This window comes from Lynx canadensis, chromosome E3 (assembly GCF_007474595.2).
Source record: "Lynx canadensis isolate LIC74 chromosome E3, mLynCan4.pri.v2, whole genome shotgun sequence".
NCBI classification, from domain to species: Eukaryota; Metazoa; Chordata; class Mammalia; order Carnivora; family Felidae; genus Lynx; species Lynx canadensis.
In genome coordinates this window covers 16,246,299-16,267,355 of record NC_044318.1, presented here as the reverse complement: position 1 = coordinate 16,267,355, position 21,057 = coordinate 16,246,299, and the positions used below count along the sequence as shown (strand labels likewise).

The window sequence follows — 21,057 nt, the reverse complement described above, 5'->3', positions numbered from 1 at the left end:
GCAACTTTATCACATGTGCAGGTTCCTGCATCCACCACCATGGTCAAGACACAGAAGGCTCCCACAGTCCCAAGGATCATTGCTCTTTTGAATTTTTTTTCAACGTTTTTTTATTTATTTTTGGGACAGAGAGAGACAGAGTATGAATGGGGGAGGGGCAGAGAGAGAGGGAGACACAGAATCGGAAACAGGCTCCAGGCTCTGAGCCATCAGCCCAGAGCCTGACGCGGGGCTCGAACTCACGGACCGCGAGATCGTGACCTGGCTGAAGTCGGACGCTTAACCGACTGCGCCACCCAGGCGCCCCGGATCATTGCTCTTTTGTATCATACTGACCTCCCTCCTGCTTTCCCTCCCTCCTCCCTCCAAATCCCAAACCCCTTGACAGTGGCTAATCTATTCCACAGTTTTATAATTTTGTCATTTTAAGAATGTTACATAAATGGAATCCCGTAATAGTATGCAACCTTTTGGGTCTAGCTCTTTTTTTTTTTTAATTTTTTCATTCCGTATAATTTTCTGCAAATTCATCCAGTTTCTTGCATTCATCAGTACTTTGATCCTATTTATTGCTAAATGGTATTTCATGTTATGGACGAACTCCAGTTTGGATGTCCACCTATTGAAGGGCATTTGGCTTGTTTCTGGTTTGAAGCTGTTGTGAATAGAACTGTTCTGAACATGCATGTACAGGTTTCATGTGGGGCTAGATTTTTACAGCCCATTTAGTAGAAGAAATGAGTGTTCAGAAAAGCACAACAACTTGCTCAAAGTCACTCAGCTGGTCAGTGGAAGGGCTGGTATTTGAATTTAAAATTCTTACTCTTCAGCCTCTGCACTCAACCACTAAGCAGTGTGTTAGCATCATCCCTCACGTGGAACATAAAATGATTTTAAGAGGTTCCAGAAAAAAAAAAAGTTTTATTTTTTTACTTTGAGCTTATTTTTTTTTTCAGAGAGAGAGAGAGAGAGGCAGAAGGAGAGAGAGTGAACAAGAGAGCAGGGACAGAGGGAGAGAGAGAGAGAGACAGAGAGAGAGAGAGAAACCTAAGTAGGCTCCTCGCCCAGAGTGGAGCCTGAAGTAGGGCTCAATCTTACAACCATAAGATCATGATGAGGCAAAATCAAGAGTTGGACTGAGCCACCCAGGTGCCCCCTAAAAAAAACCATTTTAAAAACATTGAATGACATCTCTTTTTAGGTTCCCTTCCAACTGGATTTTAGGCAAGAATGCCAAGACCATTCAGTGGGAAAGTTAATCTTTTCAACAAATGGCACTGAGAAACTAGGATGTCCACATGCAAATGAATGAAATTACCATATGCCATACACAGAAATTAACTCAAAATGGGTCAAAAACCTAAACAGAAGAACTGAAATTCTGGAACTCTTAGAAGAAAACATAGGGGAAAGTCTTCATGACTTTGTTTTTGGCAATTATTTATTGACTATGACACCAAAAGCACATGAAACAAAAAAAAATAGATAAAATGTTCCTTATCAAATTTTTAAAATTTTACATCAAAGGATACTATCAAGAGTGTAAAAGGACAATGCACTGAATGGAAGTAATATATGTGATATATTGGAAGCATATATCTGATAAGAGATTCATATCCAAAATGAATAAAGAGCTCTTACAAATCAACAACAACAGAAACCCCAATTGTAAAAATAGGCAAAGGACTTCAACAGACAATTGGCCAGAGAAGATACACAAATGATCAATGAGAATATGAAGGGGTGCCTGAGTGGCTCAGTCGATTAAGTGTCTGACTCTTGGTTTCAGCTTAGATCATGATCTCACAGCTTGTGAGTTCAAGCCCAGCATCAGGCTCCACGCTGACAGTGCAGGGCCTGCTTGGGATTCTCTCTCTCTCTGCCCTCCCCTGCTTGCACTCTCTCTCTCTCTCTCTCAAAAATAAACAGATAAACTTAAAAAACAGTTTAAAAAAGAATATGAATATGGAAAGATGCTCAACATCATTAGTCATTAGGGAAATGCAAATCAAAACCACAATGACATACTATACCACTTCACACCCATTAGAATGACCATTGTATTTTTTTTTTAATTTTTTTTAATGTTTATTTAGTTTTGAGAGACAGAGAAACAGAACCTGAGTGGGGCAAGAGCAGAGAGAGAGGGAGACACAGAATCTGAAGCAGGCTCCAGGCTCTGAGCTGTCAGCACAGAGCCCGACGCGGGGCTCGAACCCACGAACTGTGAGATCATGACCTGAGCCGAAGTTGGATGCTTAACCAACTGAGCCACCCAGGCGCCCCTAGAATGACCATTGTATACACAACAACAAACCTGAAAATTTAACAAATATCGGCAAGGATATGGAGAAACTGGAACACTTGTGCATTGCTGATGGAAATAGAAAATGGTATAGCCACTTGTGGAAAACATTTTGACAATTCCTCAAAAAGTAAATATAGAATTACCATATGATCCAGGAATTCCACTTTGGAGTATACACCCAAAAGAAGTGAAAGCAGGAACTCAAACAGATACTTGCACACCAATGTTCATTGCAGCATTATTCACAGTAGCCAAAAGGTGGAAATAACCCAAATGTCTATTAAGAAATTGATGGATATATGGGGCGCCTGGGTGGCGCAGTCGGTTAAGCGACCGACTTCAGCCAGGTCACGATCTCGCGGTCCGTGAGTTCGAGCCCCGCGTCGGGCTCTGGGCTGATGGCTCGGAGCCTGGAGCCTGTTTCCGATTCTGTGTCTCCCTCTCTCTCTGCCCCTCCCCCGTTCATGCTCTGTCTCTCTGTCCCAAAAAAATAAATAAAAACCGTTGAAAAAAAAAATTAAAAAAAAAAAAAAAAGAAATTGATGGATATACAAAACATAGTACATACATATAATGGAATATCATTTAGCCTTAAAAAATAACATTTGGTACATGCTACAACATGAGGGAGCCTTGAAAACATGTGTTAGGTGAAATGAAACCAGACACAAAAGGGCGAATGTTGCACAATTCCACTTAATTGAGGTGCCTAAAATAGGCATATTTTTTTTTTACATTTTTTAAATGTTTGTTTATTTTTGAGAGCAAGAGAGACAGAGCAGGAGCAGAGGAGGGCTAGAGAGAGACGGAGACACAGAATCTGAAGCAGGCTCCAGGCTCTGAGCTGTCAGCACAGAGTCCAACAAGGGGCTCAAACTCACAAACCGTGAGATCATGACCTGAGTGGAAATTGGACGCTTATCTGACTGATCCTCCCAGGTGCCCCTAAAAGAGGCATATTCTTAAAGACAAAAAGTATATTAAAGGTTACCAACGCTAGGAATATGAGGAAGAGGGAGTTGTTCAATGAGAACAGAGTTTCTGTTTGGGATGAAAGAAATTTTCTACAGATGCATGGTGGTAATTATTGCACAATATTGTGAATTTACTCAATGCCACTGAATTGTGTGCTTAAAAATGGTGAAAAGGATAAATTTCATATTATATATATCTTATCTCAATAAAAAAAATGAAAGGAAAAAAGCAAACAAATCTCAGTGGAGGGGTGACAACATATAGTCATGAGAGCATGTGAAATGACATACAGATACAGGTTTGGGCATAGACTGAGGAGATCTTTGTAAAACGAAATATATAATTTCCAATTAAGAAAAAACTGTCATTGCTCTGGACTTTCCCAGTTTAATTTAACCAGAATCTCTGTGGTTGGATCCAAAAATTAATATTTTTAAATCTCCTCAAATGCAGGGTTGAGAACCACTGAAGTATATACGTGTTACTCTGTGTTTACAATTTTCTCTTTTATACACATTTAAAATTGTGCTACAGTGAATAAAGGCTAGGGTCTGTATATTTGCTTTTGGGCAATAATATCTCAAAAGAAGCAGTGCCCCGCTTCCCCTGCCATAGGCCATGGAGTGACAACAGTGATACGAATGGCTGTTACTGTGGAGAAAGGAGATGGGTCTGAGGTCAATTTCAAGGTCTGTCCACCCTCCCCTGGCCAATCTTGGAAGCTGAGAATTTCTTCTTAGTGGCCACTACTAACCAGGCTAGGGTTTGTCTGGTTAAGAGTTTCAAGTATCCTTAGAATCTGTCACAGTTTTATGTAATCCCTCAATTTCTTATATAGGTGCTGGGGACCAAAAAGATGTGGGATTGAATCCTAGAGCGGCCATTTATTTGACATGCAGAAGACATACAACTCTTCCAATCTGCAGTTTCTTTCTCTGTGAAGTGCAGACAAAAGTGCCCCCTGGAGGCTCAGCATTGTTAACAGATTTGTGGTTGGTAAATGGAACTGTAGGATGTGAACCCAGTTAAAGCTTGCACTCTCAACCACAAAAGATCATTGTTACCCAAGTATGCTGCTTCTGAAACCAGACTTCTTTCTACCCCATCAGCACTTAAATGCCAGATGGCTTAGGACAGGAAGGGATGTGGGAACATGGGAGATTAATTAGAAGAGGCTTCATTGGGGGCACCTGGGTGGCTCAATTGGATCAGCTTCTGACTTTGGCTCAGGTCATAAGCTCACGATTTGTGAGTTCGAGCCCCTTCGTGGGGCTCTGTATGGACAGCTCAGAGCCTGGAGCCTGCTTCGGATTCTGTGTCTCCCTCTCTCTCTGCCCCTCCACCACTCACACTCTCTCTCTCTCTCTCTCTCTCTCTCTTTCAAATGAACACTGAAAAAAGTTTTTTAAAGAAGAGGCTTCACTGAGTTGGAGTGAATGACAGGAGGTATGAAGAAGGCTCAGGGTGCAGAGCTGAATCACCCCCACTCACTCAGCACCCACACAGCTCCCTGCAGGGATTTTCAGGGCCTGGAAGGGGTCAGGTGAGGGTCACCACTTACCTCATAGCACATGAAGAGGCCCATGGGCTTGGTTGGCTTGATCCTGATGCCAATGTTGCCTTCAGTGTTGAGCGGCAGGATGTTGCCCTTCTCATCAATGATCTGGAGCAAGAGGCCTGTGAATCCCGCCCTGCAGGGCCACCCCAACACACCTGCCACTCCCAAACGTTAGCTGACTATTCCTGTGACACCAGTGAGAATAAATGGCGGGGAGAAGCCCTGTCAGAAAATAAGTTAAAACTGCCAAAAGTGTTTGAATTCAGCAAATGGTGAAATCCCAGTCATGGGTCTATTTGTTTCATGGATATACAAGCACTGCAAATGCATCGTCAAGCTGGAAGACACAGGTGAGCAAAAACTAGAAGCACCAGCTGATGGAGAGAGATGCCAGGGTGCTCCAGGTGCTCTGGTCCCATCTGTTGTGTGTGAGGCCTCCAGCTGCCAGGCTCAGCTGCATTCCTGCCCAGGATACTGCAGCTCTCAAACGAAGCCTCCCAAGGAAATCAGAGGGAAAACAGGAGGAGAGAAGGAAGGACGGCAACTGGGGCAGGGGAGTGGGGTGGGAACAGCTGGTTCTGTCACCTGGTGTCACACAATTGTCCAATCCCAGCTAAGCCCTAACTATTCCTGGCCAATGTCTTTAGGACCAAACCTGGATGTCAAAGGGGGGGATACTTGTCCCCATGGAACCTGGCTTGATCTTCATTCCCCGTAAAGTGCCACAACTTATTCCCTGTTTACAAAAGAAAGAAAATGGGGTTGGTCAAAGAGTCCTGGCTGATTACAAAGCATCAAGAACTATACACAGCATCCTGGCTCACCAATGTCATTTGATGCTGTGCAAAGAGCTCTTATGAGAAAGCTAGAAGGCCCAGATTCAAGGTAAGGTGCAAGGCATTGACCCAACTCTGGTCTGCAGATGTTCACAGCACCTGTGGGCATGTAATATCAGGTGTAGTGGGCCCACTATATGTCAGACATGTGTCCATTTGCTGGAGGAAGGCCATGAAACCATTAATGTTTACTTGGGGCTGTTGATCAGTGACAGGAACCTAGTCTCAATTATTCAGAGCTGTGTTGAGAGTATTCATATTGTTTGTGTTGTCCCTTCTGCTAGAGAACTGCCCCACCCCCTTTATCTTCCTGATGCACCATATTCCTCCTTTATGGTACTCTAAAATATCATTTTTTCTAAAGTTAAGTCAGACTAGGATTTGTTTCATGGATATGAATCTTCACTCCAGTTGTGTGCCAATTAATCCTTTTTGATTTCTCTTCTGTAAAGGTGGGTAATTATAACACTTACCTCCCAGAGTACCTGGGTGTACGGAAAACCCTTCACCCAGTGCCAGGCACACCAGGTTATGTTCAATAAACAACTACTACCTGCTATTATTCAGCCCCCAAGAAAAGTCAGTTGGGAGATTCTTCTGTAGTATTTTCCCCTCATACTTCCATTGTAGCCAACAGAGCATCATACTTATTTTTGCTTGTCTGTTTCTCTCAGTGGATAACAAGCATCCTGAGAATAGAGACTGCCCCCATTCATTTCTATATCCCAACCCCCAGCATTCTAGTGCAACCCCTGCTTAAATACAAGAGTAACTGCAAGGTGAGTATGTACAAGCGGTTGGACACTGTAGCCAGAGCTTTATATACATCCTTTCATCTCCCTTATTACAACCCAGAAAGACTGGATAATATTTCCATTTTCGAGATGGAGAAGCAGAGACTCTGGAAGGTTCAATGCTATGCCTATGGTCTCGAAGCCTGTGATTGGCAAGGCTGAACTGGTGTCTGAGTTCCTGGGAGGGGAAGCTCTTTCCCCTTTGCTATGCTGTTGCTCACAGTACAGGCATATGGAAAATGTTCCATAGACGAGGCAGTAGGTATGAAAGTACATTGAGAAATACAGCACCAGTCAAGTATAAGGGAGTATTCTGTCTATTATTGCAAATAATTGATGTAAAGGGATGTCATGGGTGTAGGTAGTTCCCATTCCACCACCCTCCACCTTGTCCAAATATAAACTATGAACCATACAAGGACAAACTTGAAATCTTAGTATATCTCACCCTGAAGCAGACCAATTAACTGATTATTTAAAAGAATTTTTTTTCCAAAAAAAAAGTCAGTGAAGTATATTAATTGAGGCTAAAATAGCCATTTTGCTGCAGCTCCTGAGATGGCAGCCATCCCTCTGTCAGCCTCGGGGATAATAAGGAGGTTGGGGAAGTGGCTCTGTCCAGCAATAGAAGTGGCTTGAGAATGTGTAGGACGAGGGATACCTACCCCCACTATCATTGATAAAGTTGTTGTGGTTTACAACATGCATGATACTCTGAATGCCCCACCACATGGCTGCTCAGTGACGCCTTTGAGAATCACACTGTGTGTGTGTGTGTGTGTGTGTGTGTGTGCGTGTGTGTGTGCATGTGTGTTTGGTATATACAGAAAGTCTCTGCTCCCTCCTCCACTCCAGCTAGTGTCCCACAATCAAACCTGTGTGCTGTTCACCTAAACCCCCAGAAATGAACTTCTGGGGCCAACTCCTAGCTGTTGTGGTTGTTACCTTAGGAAGGGATGGTGAAGTGGGCAGAACTTGTGGATGATGGCCTCCTTGTTACTGGATAGAACCTCCCATCCCTCCACCCTTGATGAGCTCCATAGAGCTTAATGATCACAGGGACAGTGGCGTCATGTCCTTAGACCACTTTCAAAGTCCTCACCCAATAGTTTTCAGCACACTGGCCTCTTGACACATTGATTAGCTGTGAATTATCTTTGTGCAAACTGATTTGGGGCAAACTAGCCTAAAACTCTGAAGCCCCATCATCTTCAGGCAATGCTGTGAGCAGAGTGGGGCCTCTGCACACACATGATTCAGTTCCTCTGCTGGGCTCCATGGCTAAGCACATCCTGACTGGCCCAGAAAGGACTGTCTACCTACTGTTTCTGACTGTCCATAGATCTCGGAGAGCAGAACGCCTGTCCGTCTTCTCCACTCCTCTTGCTCCTCTGGCAGCAGAGCCTCCCCACCAGTAATGCAGTGCTCCAGGGCAGGGAACCTGAGACTAAGGGAAAGGCAAGGTATCAACAGAACTTGTGGTCAGGTCTTGGATGCTCTGTCCCAGGCCCAGAGTGTTAAGAGCTCACTCATAGCCTTGCCATCTGGATTATTTATCCTCCTGCTTCCTCATGTTCTTACTTGTCTTTGGGGCAATTTACTGGAGGTCAAAGCCAAGGGAAAGTCACTCATTTCCTGGTGGTTCATATTAACTCTTCTGGCAAGGGGTGGGTGGTGGTGGTGAGGCTAATGGGTTTGGTCAAAAGTTTGGACCAAATTTGGAAGTTGATGTAGAAAGATGGCAAAGACGTGTTTTTCAGGCCTTGTCTTAACATCCTCTGTGGCTAAGAAGGATATTTTATAAACCATAATGGGTGGAAGATAAGACTCCCCAAAAGCTTGTTAGGATGATAACAGAACTGCACTGCTTTCTATGAAGAGTGGAGTCATGTGAACTGAAGGGCTTTTGTATTTCTGAGCAGAAAATGCAAGTTAAGGGGTGGAAATGAATTGCTCAGGACATCAAGGAAGACCAGGATGAGTGTAGGAAGAGAGAGAAGGGTTGTAGGTAACAGCCCTGAGAGAAGGAATTTCAGGAAGAGCAGAAAAGTTGCCTGTCAACATTTGTAGTAGGTACACTGTGTGACATAAATCCTCTTCATTTTCCTCATCAAATTTTCCATAAATGAGACAAAAACAGACATAAAATAATAATGCATTCCTTGAAAGACATGGGGAGAAGCGATTGAGATCTGATTACCAGCTGGCCTGGGGCTGGACCAGGTCAGCTCTTGGGGATGAGAGAGGCAGCAGACATCTTGTCCACCTTTCCATCCTCATCACACTGTCCTAGTGCCTTTAGAGTCAGGGGTGATGGACAGGAGGGCTGGTTTTACTGAGGTGTTTTCTTCATTATTCAGCTTTATTCAAAATAGATAAAATGGGCAGAGTGTGATGCAGTCACTAGTTATGACATGGTTGGATTTTACTGGATTTGGACAAAGATAATCATCTGACGAACACTTCAAAAAGTTGCTAATTATGAGTTTTGAAACACAAACTGAGTCCAACCAGCATGAGGCTTCATGAATAAAATCAAGTTGTGTTTCAGAATTAGCTTTGTAAGAGTAGTCATTAAACACCTTAATATTTATAGGGCGCCTGGTTGGCTCAGTCGGTTAAGCGTCCGACTTCAGCTCAGGTCACGATCTCGCGATCCGTGAGTTCAAGCCCCGCGTCCGGCTCTGGGCTTGATGGCTCAGAGCCTGGAGCCTACTTCCGATTCTGTGTCTCCCTCTCTCTCTGCCCCTCCCCCGTTCATGCTCTGTCTCTCTCTGTCTCAAAAATAAATAAAAACATTAAAAAAATTAAAAAAAAAACAAAACACCTTAATATTTTAATTCTATATTTAAAACATGTTACTCTGATTTTTGGAGCAACCATTTTAATTTCAGAGTCTTTAAAAGATTCATAAACGCCCATATGTTTCAAAGAGCAGATTCCAGTTTAGCTAAAATTAACTCACAAACATGGGAAAATGCAAAAAGAAAACTATAGGAAGAGAAAACTATGCATCCATCAGATTGACAAAAATGAAAAACTCTGACAATAACAGATGATGCCAATGTGATGGAACAATGGGAATTCTCCTACCTTGCTAGTTGGAGCATAGATGGGTTCAATATCTTGAAAAATTGGGTTGTAGAATGTAGTGTCAGTGTGAACTAGCAATTCCTATTCCAGAAAAATGTGACAGAAATGCACGCTTATATGCACCAGGGTACATGTGCAATAATTCAATGCAGCACTAATCATCAATAACCCCAAAATAAAAACTACCCGAGTGTCCATTAATGGTAGAACTGAAAAAAATATGCAATGTTTTAATACAATGGGATATTATACAGCAATGAAAATTAACTACAGCAACATGTAGCAACATACACACATCTTAAAAACATAATGTTGAAAAAAGAAGCCAGATATTCCAGAATAATGTATGATTACATGCATAAAGTTCAAAGGAAAGTAAAATATAATAATTTGTTTAGGGTTATTTCCTTAGGAGGTTATCTGTAAGGGAAAATAAGGAAATTAACACCACGAAAGTCAAGATATGAGTTTCTTTAGTGGAGATAGGGAGTCATGAAGATATCTCTGGGGTGTGGGCAATATTCTATTTTTGTGACTCATGTGAGTGGTGACATAGGTGTTTTGTTTTCAACAATTCATTAATCTATAAATTTATGTGTTATGTATTTTTCTGTATGTTTGTCCTTTCATAAGAAAAATGTTCAAAAAACAATAAACCTACAATAATGCAAGACTCACTTAGCATTTCATTTGGATCTCTTAGTCCTGCTTTAAGGAATCAATTAGACTGACTAATGATAATTAGTCAACACTTAACTTACCACACACACACCTGCACACCCCTCAAAGAACCACAGTTAAAAAGTCAGATCACAGTAGGTTGGATTCCTTAAATTCCTACCCAAAGATTGTTATGACCAGCCAGCCACCACCACTTCTACCATACCTGGTAGAAATCTGCTGTAGAATCATTCGATACACAGCTGGCACAGCAAGGCACAGGGTGATGGGGTATTTGAACAATGTCTAGAAAGTGAGGAGAGAAGGAATTTTATTCTTATAGTAAGGATTTAAAATATCGGCTATTAACATTTTAATTCGGATCTCCTCTGTAAGACAGCCCAGTAGTCATTTGTTACTTTTTTCAATATCCCTATATTGAGCATGAATTTTGTGCATAGTATGTATCAGGCACTGTTGGGGGGAATGAAAAAAGAGTTAGATAATATTCCAACTGGGAGTTTGTACTAATAATAGAGGAGATAAAACAGGACTCAAATGGTAAGGCAGAAATTGGTAGATGTCATAAGAGATACTGGAAGGAGAACTTAGCAGAGGGAAATACTCCTTCTGATTGGGTGATCCAGGGACCTCACGGAACAGGTGGCATTTAGTTGTGGTATTTAACAAATGGATATGGTCTCTATAGGCAGAGGAATGGAGGAGGTTCTTGCAGGTAGAACGAGTAACAGGAGCAAAGTCTCCAGGGTTGAAGAAACACTTAGGTATAGTCAAAAGATGGCTTATTTAGACAGGAGAGGCACAAGAAGTAACTTTAGGAAGACTGAGGTTAGATTTAGACAGGTGAAGGGCAGGAAGCAAATTGAGGATGATTGACCTTAGTTGGAGATCAGATAGAGTCTAAAATGTCTGGTATTCACCATTGTTTTGCTAGAAGTGGGAGTCTTTCAGTTTCGGATCAGGGTGGAGATACCCTGGGAGGGCAAGAACACTGAAGAGGAGAGAATGTGGGTTTGGGGTCTGCCTGCCTGACTTCGATCCTGTTACTTAATTCCTCTGCAATTCTGTTCCCTTATTTGTAAAATGGGAATATATATACCTTCCATGCAGAACCATAGGGAAGAGGAATGGGCACAGAGAGAGAGAATCTCAAGCAGCTTCTCTGCTCAATGTGGCGCCTGACACAGAGCTCGATCCCAGAACCCTGGGATCATGACCTGAGCCAACATCAAGAGTCAGTCACTCAGCCAACTGAGCCACCTAGGGGCGCCAGTCCCTCTCTTTCTGAGTCCAATCAACTTCCTTCCTTCTTTCCTTCCTTCCTTCCTTCCTTCCTTCCTTCCATCCGTCTGTCCTTCCTCCCTCCCTCCCTTTGTTCATTCATTCCTTCCTTTCTTGTCTCCCTGTCTTTCTTTCCAGTATAATTAACATACAGTGTTATATTAGTTTCAGATGTACAATATACTGATTCAACAATTCTATGTATGACTCATTGCTCATCACAAGAAATATATTCTTAATCCCCTTCACCTATTTCACCCGTCCCCCCCACTTCCCCTCTGGTAACCATCAGTTTATTCTATATAGTTAAGAGTCTGTTTTTTGGTCTCTTTTTTGTCTTTGTTCCTTTTGTTTCTTAAATTCCGTGTGAGTAAAATCATATGGTATTTGTCTTTCTCTTACTGATTTAGCATTATACCCTCTAGATCCATCCAAGGTGTTGAAAATGGCAAGATTTCATTATTTTTTATGGCTGAGTAATATTCCATCATATATATAGACACACATACATATACCACATCTTCTTTATCCATTTATCTATGGATGAACACTTGATCTGCTTCCATAATGTGGCTATTGTAAATAATGCTGCAATAAATATGGGGGTGCATATATCCTTTGGAAATAGTGTTTGCATATTATTTGAGTAGACACTCACTAGTACAATTAATGAGTAATGTGGTTATTCTATTTTTAATTTTTTGAGGAACTCCATACTGTTTTCCACAGTGGCTACACCAGCTTGCACTCCTACCAAACAGTGCATGATGGTTGCTTTTTTTCCACATCCTCACCAACACCTGTTGTTTGTTGTCTTTTTGATTTTAGCCATTCTGACAGGTGTGGGGTTATATCTCCTTGTGGTTTTGATTTATATTTCCCTGACAAGGAGTGATGGTGAGCATCTTTTCATGTGTCTGTTGGCCATCTGGATGTCTTCTTTAGAGAAATGTCTGCTCATGTCCTGCTCATTTTTTTAAGTAGGTTTCACTCCCAGCATGGAGCCCAATGTGGGGCTTGAACTCACAACCCTGACATCAAGACCTGAGCTGAAATCAAGAGTAGGACACTTAACTGACTAGGCCACCGAGGCACCCCAAAAGTGAAAAATAAATCAAAATAATTAAACTTTCAAATGCTGCTGTTTGTGTCTTCGTGTGTGTGTGTGTATGTAAATTTGTGTAATTAATAATTTGAACTAATTCAAGCTTAAAACACACTGAGACCTTGGAGACACCCATGTACTAGTGGAGGAGGGGAGGGGAAAGGTGGATTTGGTGTTCTTTGTGCAGCTTTAAGCCTCAGAGACTGGCAGGATGTGAGCAGTGAACAATGATGGAGAGGCAGATATTGACATGAGGTGAGGAATGAGAAATGGGAAATGTAGTCTGACGTGCTGGAGGGATCATCAGATGGACCTGGGGTAGAAAAACAAGGGGGAATTTGCATGGAGGGTGAAGACTAGACCCAAGGTACAGTTTTGAAAGCCCCTTGAATGGATGCCCATGCTGGTGAAATGGAAGTAGAGGAGATTTTTTAGAAGGAAGAAGAAGGGTGAGGACAGACGCTTGTAGGGCTGCAGTGCTTAGGAGTAAGGTGGGTGAAGAAGATGTGGCTGGAGCAAGCGGAGAATGTTCTATGGAGAAATTTGATACCAAGGGAGGAAAGACTGGGTTGGTCCAGTGTGTAGCCAGGTAAAGGGAAGGTATTTTTCAGGATGAGGAACTTTGAACATGTTTATGGACTAAGGGGGAGTACAGTTCATGAAGACGAAGAGGTTGAAAACACGGGAGAAAAGAGTTAATGGATGATAGATTAATGGAGACGGGGAAGTGAGGGGTTGAAAATACAGGAGAAAAGGTTTAATGGATGCAAGATTAATGAGAAGGGCTCCTAACAGAAGGACAGAGAAAAGAACAAGATCTGCAGGGGCTGTGGGGAGGGGACTGAACTTTGAGAGGTGGAGAGGCAGGTCTACCTCTGAGATGGAAAACACATTTTCAGGTGACTGGAAGTACAACGAGAGGGTTCACATGGGTGACTTGAGTTATTACTGTGAGATACACCTAACAGGAACAGCAGCCATCACTGCATGCCGGGTGCCTCTGAGTGCCAACTCAGGGCTAAGCACTTCACCCACTTCTCCTGTACCATCTCATTTATATTTCAACAATTTTGTGACATAGGAATTATTAAAACTCCCATTTTACAGATGAGGAAACTGAGGCTCACAGTAGCAAGTAAACCACAAATAAATGTCAAATGTGGCATGAGAAGCCAGATTTGTCATTTTCTAGGGGCTCTGTTTTTAAACACTTCATTAAATTGAGCAACAGCAATAACAACAACAAAACACGTACACACACACACGCGCACACACACACACACACACACACACACACACACACCAGCTATCTGGTCTGGCAGATACAGGGTCCAGGATCCAGGAGACATGAGCTTTCTCTGGTTGGTTTAATCTCTTAAAATGTTTATTCAGGGTTCCAAGCCCACAAAATCTGATCCATAGGCCTGGGGAAGGGCTTGGAATATGTATTTTCTTCAAGGTTTCATGTAGTGTTATTCTTATACAATAACTAATTCAGTGTTCTGCACTTCGAGAAACCCAGGGTTATATTATGCTAATGAGACTTTTTGCTACATAAGATATTTCTCAGCAGGCCAGCTTTTGAGTTTGAAACATGAGTTTCTTCTAGGAGTTTGTTGATAGTGGAAGGTTTGTCTTCTTACCTGTTGAATGACCTTGGGGTCAAACTGGGGCAGATGATGGATGAAGAGTGTAGACCCTGATGTCCATGGTTCAAATAGGCACCCCAAGACAGCCAGAATCCAGCCTGGGTCCGAAATGCACCACAAGACATCAGATGTCTTCAGTTGTAGAAATTTCCTGCTAACTCCAAAATACAGTGACTTCAGCTAGGTGATCATGAGAATGTGATCAAGGGCTGGGGACTCTGATTTTCAGGGGTGACCCACCTCTCATTCTCAGTGCATGTGGTTTGAGTGGGCTCCAGACACACTCCCACCCCAGGTCCCTAAAGCATGCCAAATCCTATTTTCTGGTCATGTGTGATTTCAATGGGTTTAGTTATAATGATCCTTAAGGCTGGGAATTGACCCTGTTACTTATATAGTCCTAGGTAATGCTGGCAGCCATTTAGGCATAACAAGGGATAAGTCTTTCTTAGAAGAGCAACAAAACACATCAGATGGAGAGATAAAAACCTGATCCAGAGACTCTAGCTATGTCTGAAACCAAACCCTGGAGTGCCCTGCCTCATGATCCAATAAATTCCTTTATTCACTTTTAGGCTTAAAGAGGTTGAGATTGGGCTTTCTGTCATTTATGATGGAGAAAGAGAGAGAGGGAGAGAGAGATAGAAATAAAGAAAGAGAGAGAAAGACCCCTAATTAATACCCCATCTTGGCAAGGACTGGAAACAATTATCCAATAGGCAATAATTAGAAAGCAGGGTGGGAAAGGTTTCTCATTTCTCTATCCTATCTTAGTGATTCTGAGGGATGTCTGTGTGCATAATTCCTTGAGAAAACACAATCCTCCCATAGCTATGGGAGCTTTACTAACTATTTACTATTAGTAACAGTTTACTATTTACTAAACTGTGGCTTTGAGGAGCTTTATTATTAACAGGAGCTTTACTAACTATTTACTATTAATTTTAATAAACAATCCACCCTCCCTCATCCCAGCCCTCTTAGGATTGTGGCTCACCCACAGAATACTACTAGCTGGGAAGACCTGTCTTCTCAGTTTCAGACCCAACTACCCACTGAACATCTCTTCTGCAGTGTCCCTCAGGCACCTCAAACCCAGCAGATCCTAACCCCTTCTGCTTCCCTTCATCTTGCAGCCACAGTGATCTTTTCAAAACACAAATCTGATCAGGTCTTTCCCTTGCTAAAATACATCCCATTACTCCAATACCTCTCTATCATCTGCCTAAAAAACTCTAAACTCTACACCAAGGCCCACAAGATCCTGAGCCCTGCTCACTGGTTCCCAACTCCTCCTATATGTCTCTTACCCCACACCAGCTATCCTCAAGTGTCTGTAGTTCTATAATGCTACTTTTAATATCTTTGTGCCTGTGCTCTTGTTATTCAGACTGCACAGAAAGCCTCTGCCTTCTTTCCACCCCTATTCCTCCAGGGTTTCGCTACTCAATTGCTACCATTGCAAACTGCTGCATCTGCACAGATAGTCACTGTCCACAAAAAGCCTTGTCTGCCCTCTGGTCTGGTTAATAAGTTAGAAAATATATAGAACTTGATCTGGTGTGAATATTACTATCTGAGGTAGGGACAGATGGGAGAAGAGGCTCAGTTAAACGTTGATTAAGTGATTAACCCAAGGCTACAGCTTCAGCCTCTATGACTGTTTGTTCTAGGTTAGGGGGAGTGGCATGTTGTGGCTTGGTTCCAGGTATTCTTTTTCCTGAGAGCTCACGACTGGGTAACTCCAAGTTTCATGTGTTCATAACTGGGAAGAGGAAAGGACCTGCCACTTCAGGTGGCATTGTTCAAACATTGTGTCTTTTACCACCAAACCCTGAGTCAATTGAGAGGGACACAATGGCTTGTCATTTGTGTGGTTTGCTGAATGCGGGCACACATTTCCTACACACCTCTTGTTAAGGTGCTCAGGCAGGACCTAAATGTGCCTCCTTTGTCATCAGAGGCCTCTGTCAGCAAACCGTTAGCATTCCAAGTGTCTACATCTCAAGACTCTCAGGAGTCTGAACCAAAGAGCCCAGAGGGAAGAAACAGGATGGAGTCAATTCTACTTAGACCTCTTTTCCCAACACACGTGTGCTCACACACACACATGCACACATACACACACCACCCCAGATCTGTGGCCCAGCATCTAAGTCAATGCCTTCTTTCCTACCATGAAGGCAGAGAGGATCGCAAGGCAAGTCCGTGACTGTGTTTCGTCATCTTGGGAAGGCCTGTTGTCCCACTGGTGAAGAAGATGGCCATTGGGTCTAGCGTCTTTGACTTAATACAGGTGTGATCTGGGGATGCTGATCTGCAAAGGGATTCAGTACAAAAGGGGAGAAGTCACGTTTCCTGCTTTGGGATCCCTGGGGATCCAATATGAGGGGCTTGGAGTCAGAAAAATGGAGGTTTACAACACTGGAGGAAAAACCAGTTCTCCTTGTATTAAGAATCAAACGGAATTTGTGAGTGACTTGGATAAGTAGACTGACATTTATTCATTTACAAAAGGGGGGAAATATAGTGGAATATTTTTAACGTAACAAACGTTGAAATAGCACTTACTATCTTTCAGGCACTGCTCTAAGTGACTTACAAATAAGAACTCATTCAATCTTCAGAGCAACCCTAAAAGAGAAGTACTGCTTTTATTGTGCCCATTTTGTGGAGGAGGAAACTGAGGCTCAGAAAGGTTACATTACTTGCCTGAAGACATTTGGCCAGCATGTGGCACAGCCAGGATTCAAATTCAGTCTGATCCACAGACTGTGCTCTTAACCACACTGCTAAGCTTGTTTTGTTGTTGTTTTTTTTTTAGATGAAGTAGCTTTATAGGAATTTAACCCCATAATCTTGGCTATGAGGGGCAGGGAAAAGAAAATGAGGGAGAGTAAAAGAAACATAAATGCACACCTGTCCTGGTGTAAACTTGAGATGGTAGGTAAGCCTGGAGTCCCCCCGGTGTGCCTTGATTCTTGGGGGCTTCAGAATTGACAGTTTCTCCTTTGGGTCTATGCTTATAAATGCCAATTCCCTATGGTGTTCAATCATAGTAACTGCAAATGATCCCGAGGCTGCCAGTAACACCAACTCTTGCTGAGAAATGGTACCATATTGACTTTTGGCAATTTAAGGGAATCTAAAGAATATCCTTTTTTAAATCTTTTTATTTTAAAGAGAGAGAGAGAGATGGGGCGCCTGGGTGGCGCAGTCGGTTAAGCGTCCGACTTCAGCCAGTTCACGATCTCGCGGTGCGTGAGTTCGAGCCCCGCGTCGGGCTCTGGGCTGATGGCTCAGAGCCTGGAGCCTGTTTCCCATTCTGTGTCTCCCTCTCTCTCTGCCCCTCCCCCGTTCATGCTCTGTCTCTCTCTGTCCCAAAAATAAATAAACGTTGAAAAAAAAAAATTAAAAAAAAAAAAAAAAGAGAGAGAGAGAGAGAAACAGAGAATCTTAAGTAGGCTTCACATTCAGCACAGAGCCCAATGCGGGGCTCAGTACCACAATCCTGGGATCATGACCTGAGCTGATATCAGGTTAGATGCTCAACTGTCTGGGTCACCCAGGCACCCCAAGAATATTCTTTATTTAAGCCATTTTCTTTTAGTTCTCTGACTTTAAAATCCAGTGTAAGATGTGACTTCAGCCTAATATTTGCTTTTTGAGGCTGAAGTAAAGAACTTTAAAAACTGAGGGGTTACTTTAAGAAAACAAACACAGCATGGTTTTCAGGTGATAGAAAAAATGTCTAAAGGTTTACAGAATCAGAGTTGTTGGTGGAAGGGGTCTTTCTTACTTCCAACACTTCCCTAACTTTCCCTGGGAGGTGTCCTTAAAGCTATGCAGCACCTGAGAGATGGAAATTGTTTGTTCCTCCAGCTGACTACCAGCCACAGCCTCAATTTTTCTTGCAGTCTCAAGTTTCCCTTAAAAATTCATCTTATACGTTCATTCAACCTCTTCATATATTTGTTTGTTATATAAAAATAATATTTCAGATTCCCTACCTACAAGGAAGATTCAACACAATAACCCTCTGACTCATCTCATTTGCTTTAGACTGTAGTGACAGAGGCATAGAATTCAATACTCTTATTTTACAAATAAAGCAATTGCATCCAAGAGAGGGGAAGGAACCAGCCCAGGGTCACAAAACAAATCGGGGGCACAGCTGGGAAGAGAAGTCTTCTGGCATCAGTTCAGGTGACCTTCTCCCACTGAATGTTTGTCTACCAGCACTTGGGAGTGAATGGTCTTCTCTTGCCCTTCCTTAGAAAACACATTCATCAGATCTGAAACTTACTTAATCAGCGATCTGAAGTCCAGCCACCCATGACGGCTATGGTCAGACACCAGGAGCTTTGTTTTCAGAGCAGGACACTCAGAAACTAGGGAATCCACCTCTGGGGCAAGGGTATCTGTGGTCATGATGCCCTGGGCTTTAGACACTTGTAATCGGTAGAGAATGTCCTTCGCTTTCATCTGGGTGGTTCCTGGCATGAAGATTATTCCTGGGGATAAAAAAAGGAACTTTTGGGTTTCAGGCCTGGCTTATCTGCATAGAAATCTGCTAGCTTCTTGCTGTGCAAAGTATGGTCCATGGACCACCTTGATGGATTAATGTAGGATTTTATTTGTGAGGAAATATATGACCATGCATTTTAAAGCAATTAAAAAAAATTCTGGAGTCCCACACCAATTCTACATTATATAGATACATAAATATGCAATTAAAAGGGGGAAGGGAAATCTCCACAGAATAAATGTGGAGGGAATAACACAATTAGAAAATTCTCATATAAAACCACCATAATAATATTCAATTCAATCAAGAATAATCAATGGATTCTCATGTAATAGGGTGAAAGACAGTTGGGGAACAGGATATTCACACAGTCTCAAAAGTATTACAGTACAGATTACTTAACAATTACAAAGGGAAATTGTGCCTTACAAAAGTGTTTGTAAATAATATCATCGATGATAGGACAAACCGACTTCATGTATCTCCTGATGTAAAGCATTGAGATAAGCATGTTGTCTTTTTAGTACTCCTACTAAAAATGTTTATCTGAATATAATCTTGAAAAAAGAGTCAGAAATACAAATTTTGTGGGACCTTCTGAAAAACAACTGGCTTAGACATTTCCAAGATGTTGTCATGCAGAAAAGTTTAGATTAACGGAGATTGAGGAGACCTTACAATGTAATGCATTGCATGACCTTCTATCAGATTTTGGATTTAAACAAACAAAAAATGGGTATAAAATACACTGTTTGGACAATTGAAGAATTCTGGCCACGGATATATATTATATCAAAGTTATACCTCTTGTGTGATAACTCTGTTGTGGTTATGTGAGGAGAATGTCATGGATCATAGCAGATGCATGCTCCAGTGTTTATGGGTGTTTATCTGGTGTTTATGGATGCCACAATGTCTGCAACTGATACTTAAATGTCTCAGTGTGGGAGGGGAGCAAAATGTTAACAATTGATGTTTTAAAAAAAAAAATGAAACTGTGCAAGAGAAAGTGTGTGTGTGTGTGTGTGTGTGTGTGTGTTTATGTGTCTGTTTCTGTGTATGAATTAGAGAGTGATGACATTGTGTTTGAGGGTGTATAAGTTGAGGAAGACAGTGAGAAGTAGCAAACGAATATTTGAAGGAGTCTGAGAAAGAAAAAGACTATGAAGAATAAGAAAGAAGGGCAGGGAAATGTTAATATTTCAGGACCCATTGGCTCCAGGCTAGACCTAAAGTCTGTTGGGGTCTCTTTGGGTCACTGACCTGCTCGGATGCAGCCTATGACCACCAGCCACCACTCGGGCACTCGAGGCAGGATCAAGGCTAGACGGTCTCCCTGCTGCAGGCCGCAGGTCTGGGTGAGGACATTGGCTGCACGGCGGGATAAGTCTGTCATCTCTCTGAAACTCCACTTCACTTCATCACCTTGATTATTCACCCACCACAGGGCTGGGTTTGGACCTCTCTTGCCCTCCTGGTCAAGATCATACATCATGTGTTATTTCCTATGTTAAAGGACAAGGGCACTTATTTGGCCAGCCCACTACCTTAGCTATATGAAAATGTAGCTCAAGAACTGAGATCCAATTTTAAAGCATTTATAGAATGAAGGGAAGTGGGTAGGGTATGATCCAGCCAACTTCTTCTGGTCTACTGTAACTACCTCCTCTCAAGTCACATAAAACCAGGAATAGTTCCATGTTACCTATTAAAACCTTAAAATTGCATTCCCCATGTGTCTGTCTTAGTTCCACATAGATGGTATGTTTCCTCTGTGCTTCAGTTTTATCATCTATGAAATGGGTACAATACTACCTAGAAAGTAGTAAAGTTTAAATTAGTTATTTAAAGAGGTGAAATGTATATGATAGTGCCTGGGAACATAGTAGGTACTCAGTGAAATTATTATCATTATTGGGGCACTTGGGTGGCTCAGTCAGTTGAGCGCCCGACTTCGGCTCAGGTCATGATCTCATGGTTCATGAGTTGGAACCCCGTATTAGGCTCACTGCTATCAGCGCACAACTGGCTGCTTCAGATGCTCTGTCTCCCTCTCTCTCTGCTCTTCCCCAACATGTACTCTCTCCTCTCTCTCTCTCTCTCTCTCTCTCTGTCTCTCTCTCTCTCAAAAACAAACATTAAAATAAATTACTATCATTATTACCATTATTACAACAAAAGAAGAGACTAATTTAATTCCTGAATATTTGGGGGAATTTATTTTTAAAATTAACATACCTCTGGAGGTG

At 42.2% G+C, this 21,057-nt stretch overlaps 1 protein-coding gene across 1 annotated transcript in view; it reads right to left on the bottom strand.

Annotated features, from left to right (window-relative positions):
- The window catches only part of LOC115504149 (acyl-coenzyme A synthetase ACSM1, mitochondrial), a 40,643-nt gene that overhangs the window by 5,410 nt on the left and 14,176 nt on the right, over nucleotides 1-21,057 (bottom strand). Inside the window, exons 2-9 of the mRNA XM_032591605.1 lie at nucleotides 20,072-20,282; nucleotides 18,587-18,794; nucleotides 16,457-16,597; nucleotides 14,275-14,434; nucleotides 10,451-10,530; nucleotides 7,795-7,918; nucleotides 5,497-5,577; nucleotides 4,845-4,946 (exon numbers count right to left, since the gene is read on the bottom strand). Coding sequence (XP_032447496.1) covers nucleotides 4,845-4,946; nucleotides 5,497-5,577; nucleotides 7,795-7,918; nucleotides 10,451-10,530; nucleotides 14,275-14,434; nucleotides 16,457-16,597; nucleotides 18,587-18,794; nucleotides 20,072-20,282 — 1,107 coding nt within the window. The remainder of the gene's footprint in view (nucleotides 1-4,844; nucleotides 4,947-5,496; nucleotides 5,578-7,794; nucleotides 7,919-10,450; nucleotides 10,531-14,274; nucleotides 14,435-16,456; nucleotides 16,598-18,586; nucleotides 18,795-20,071; nucleotides 20,283-21,057) is intronic.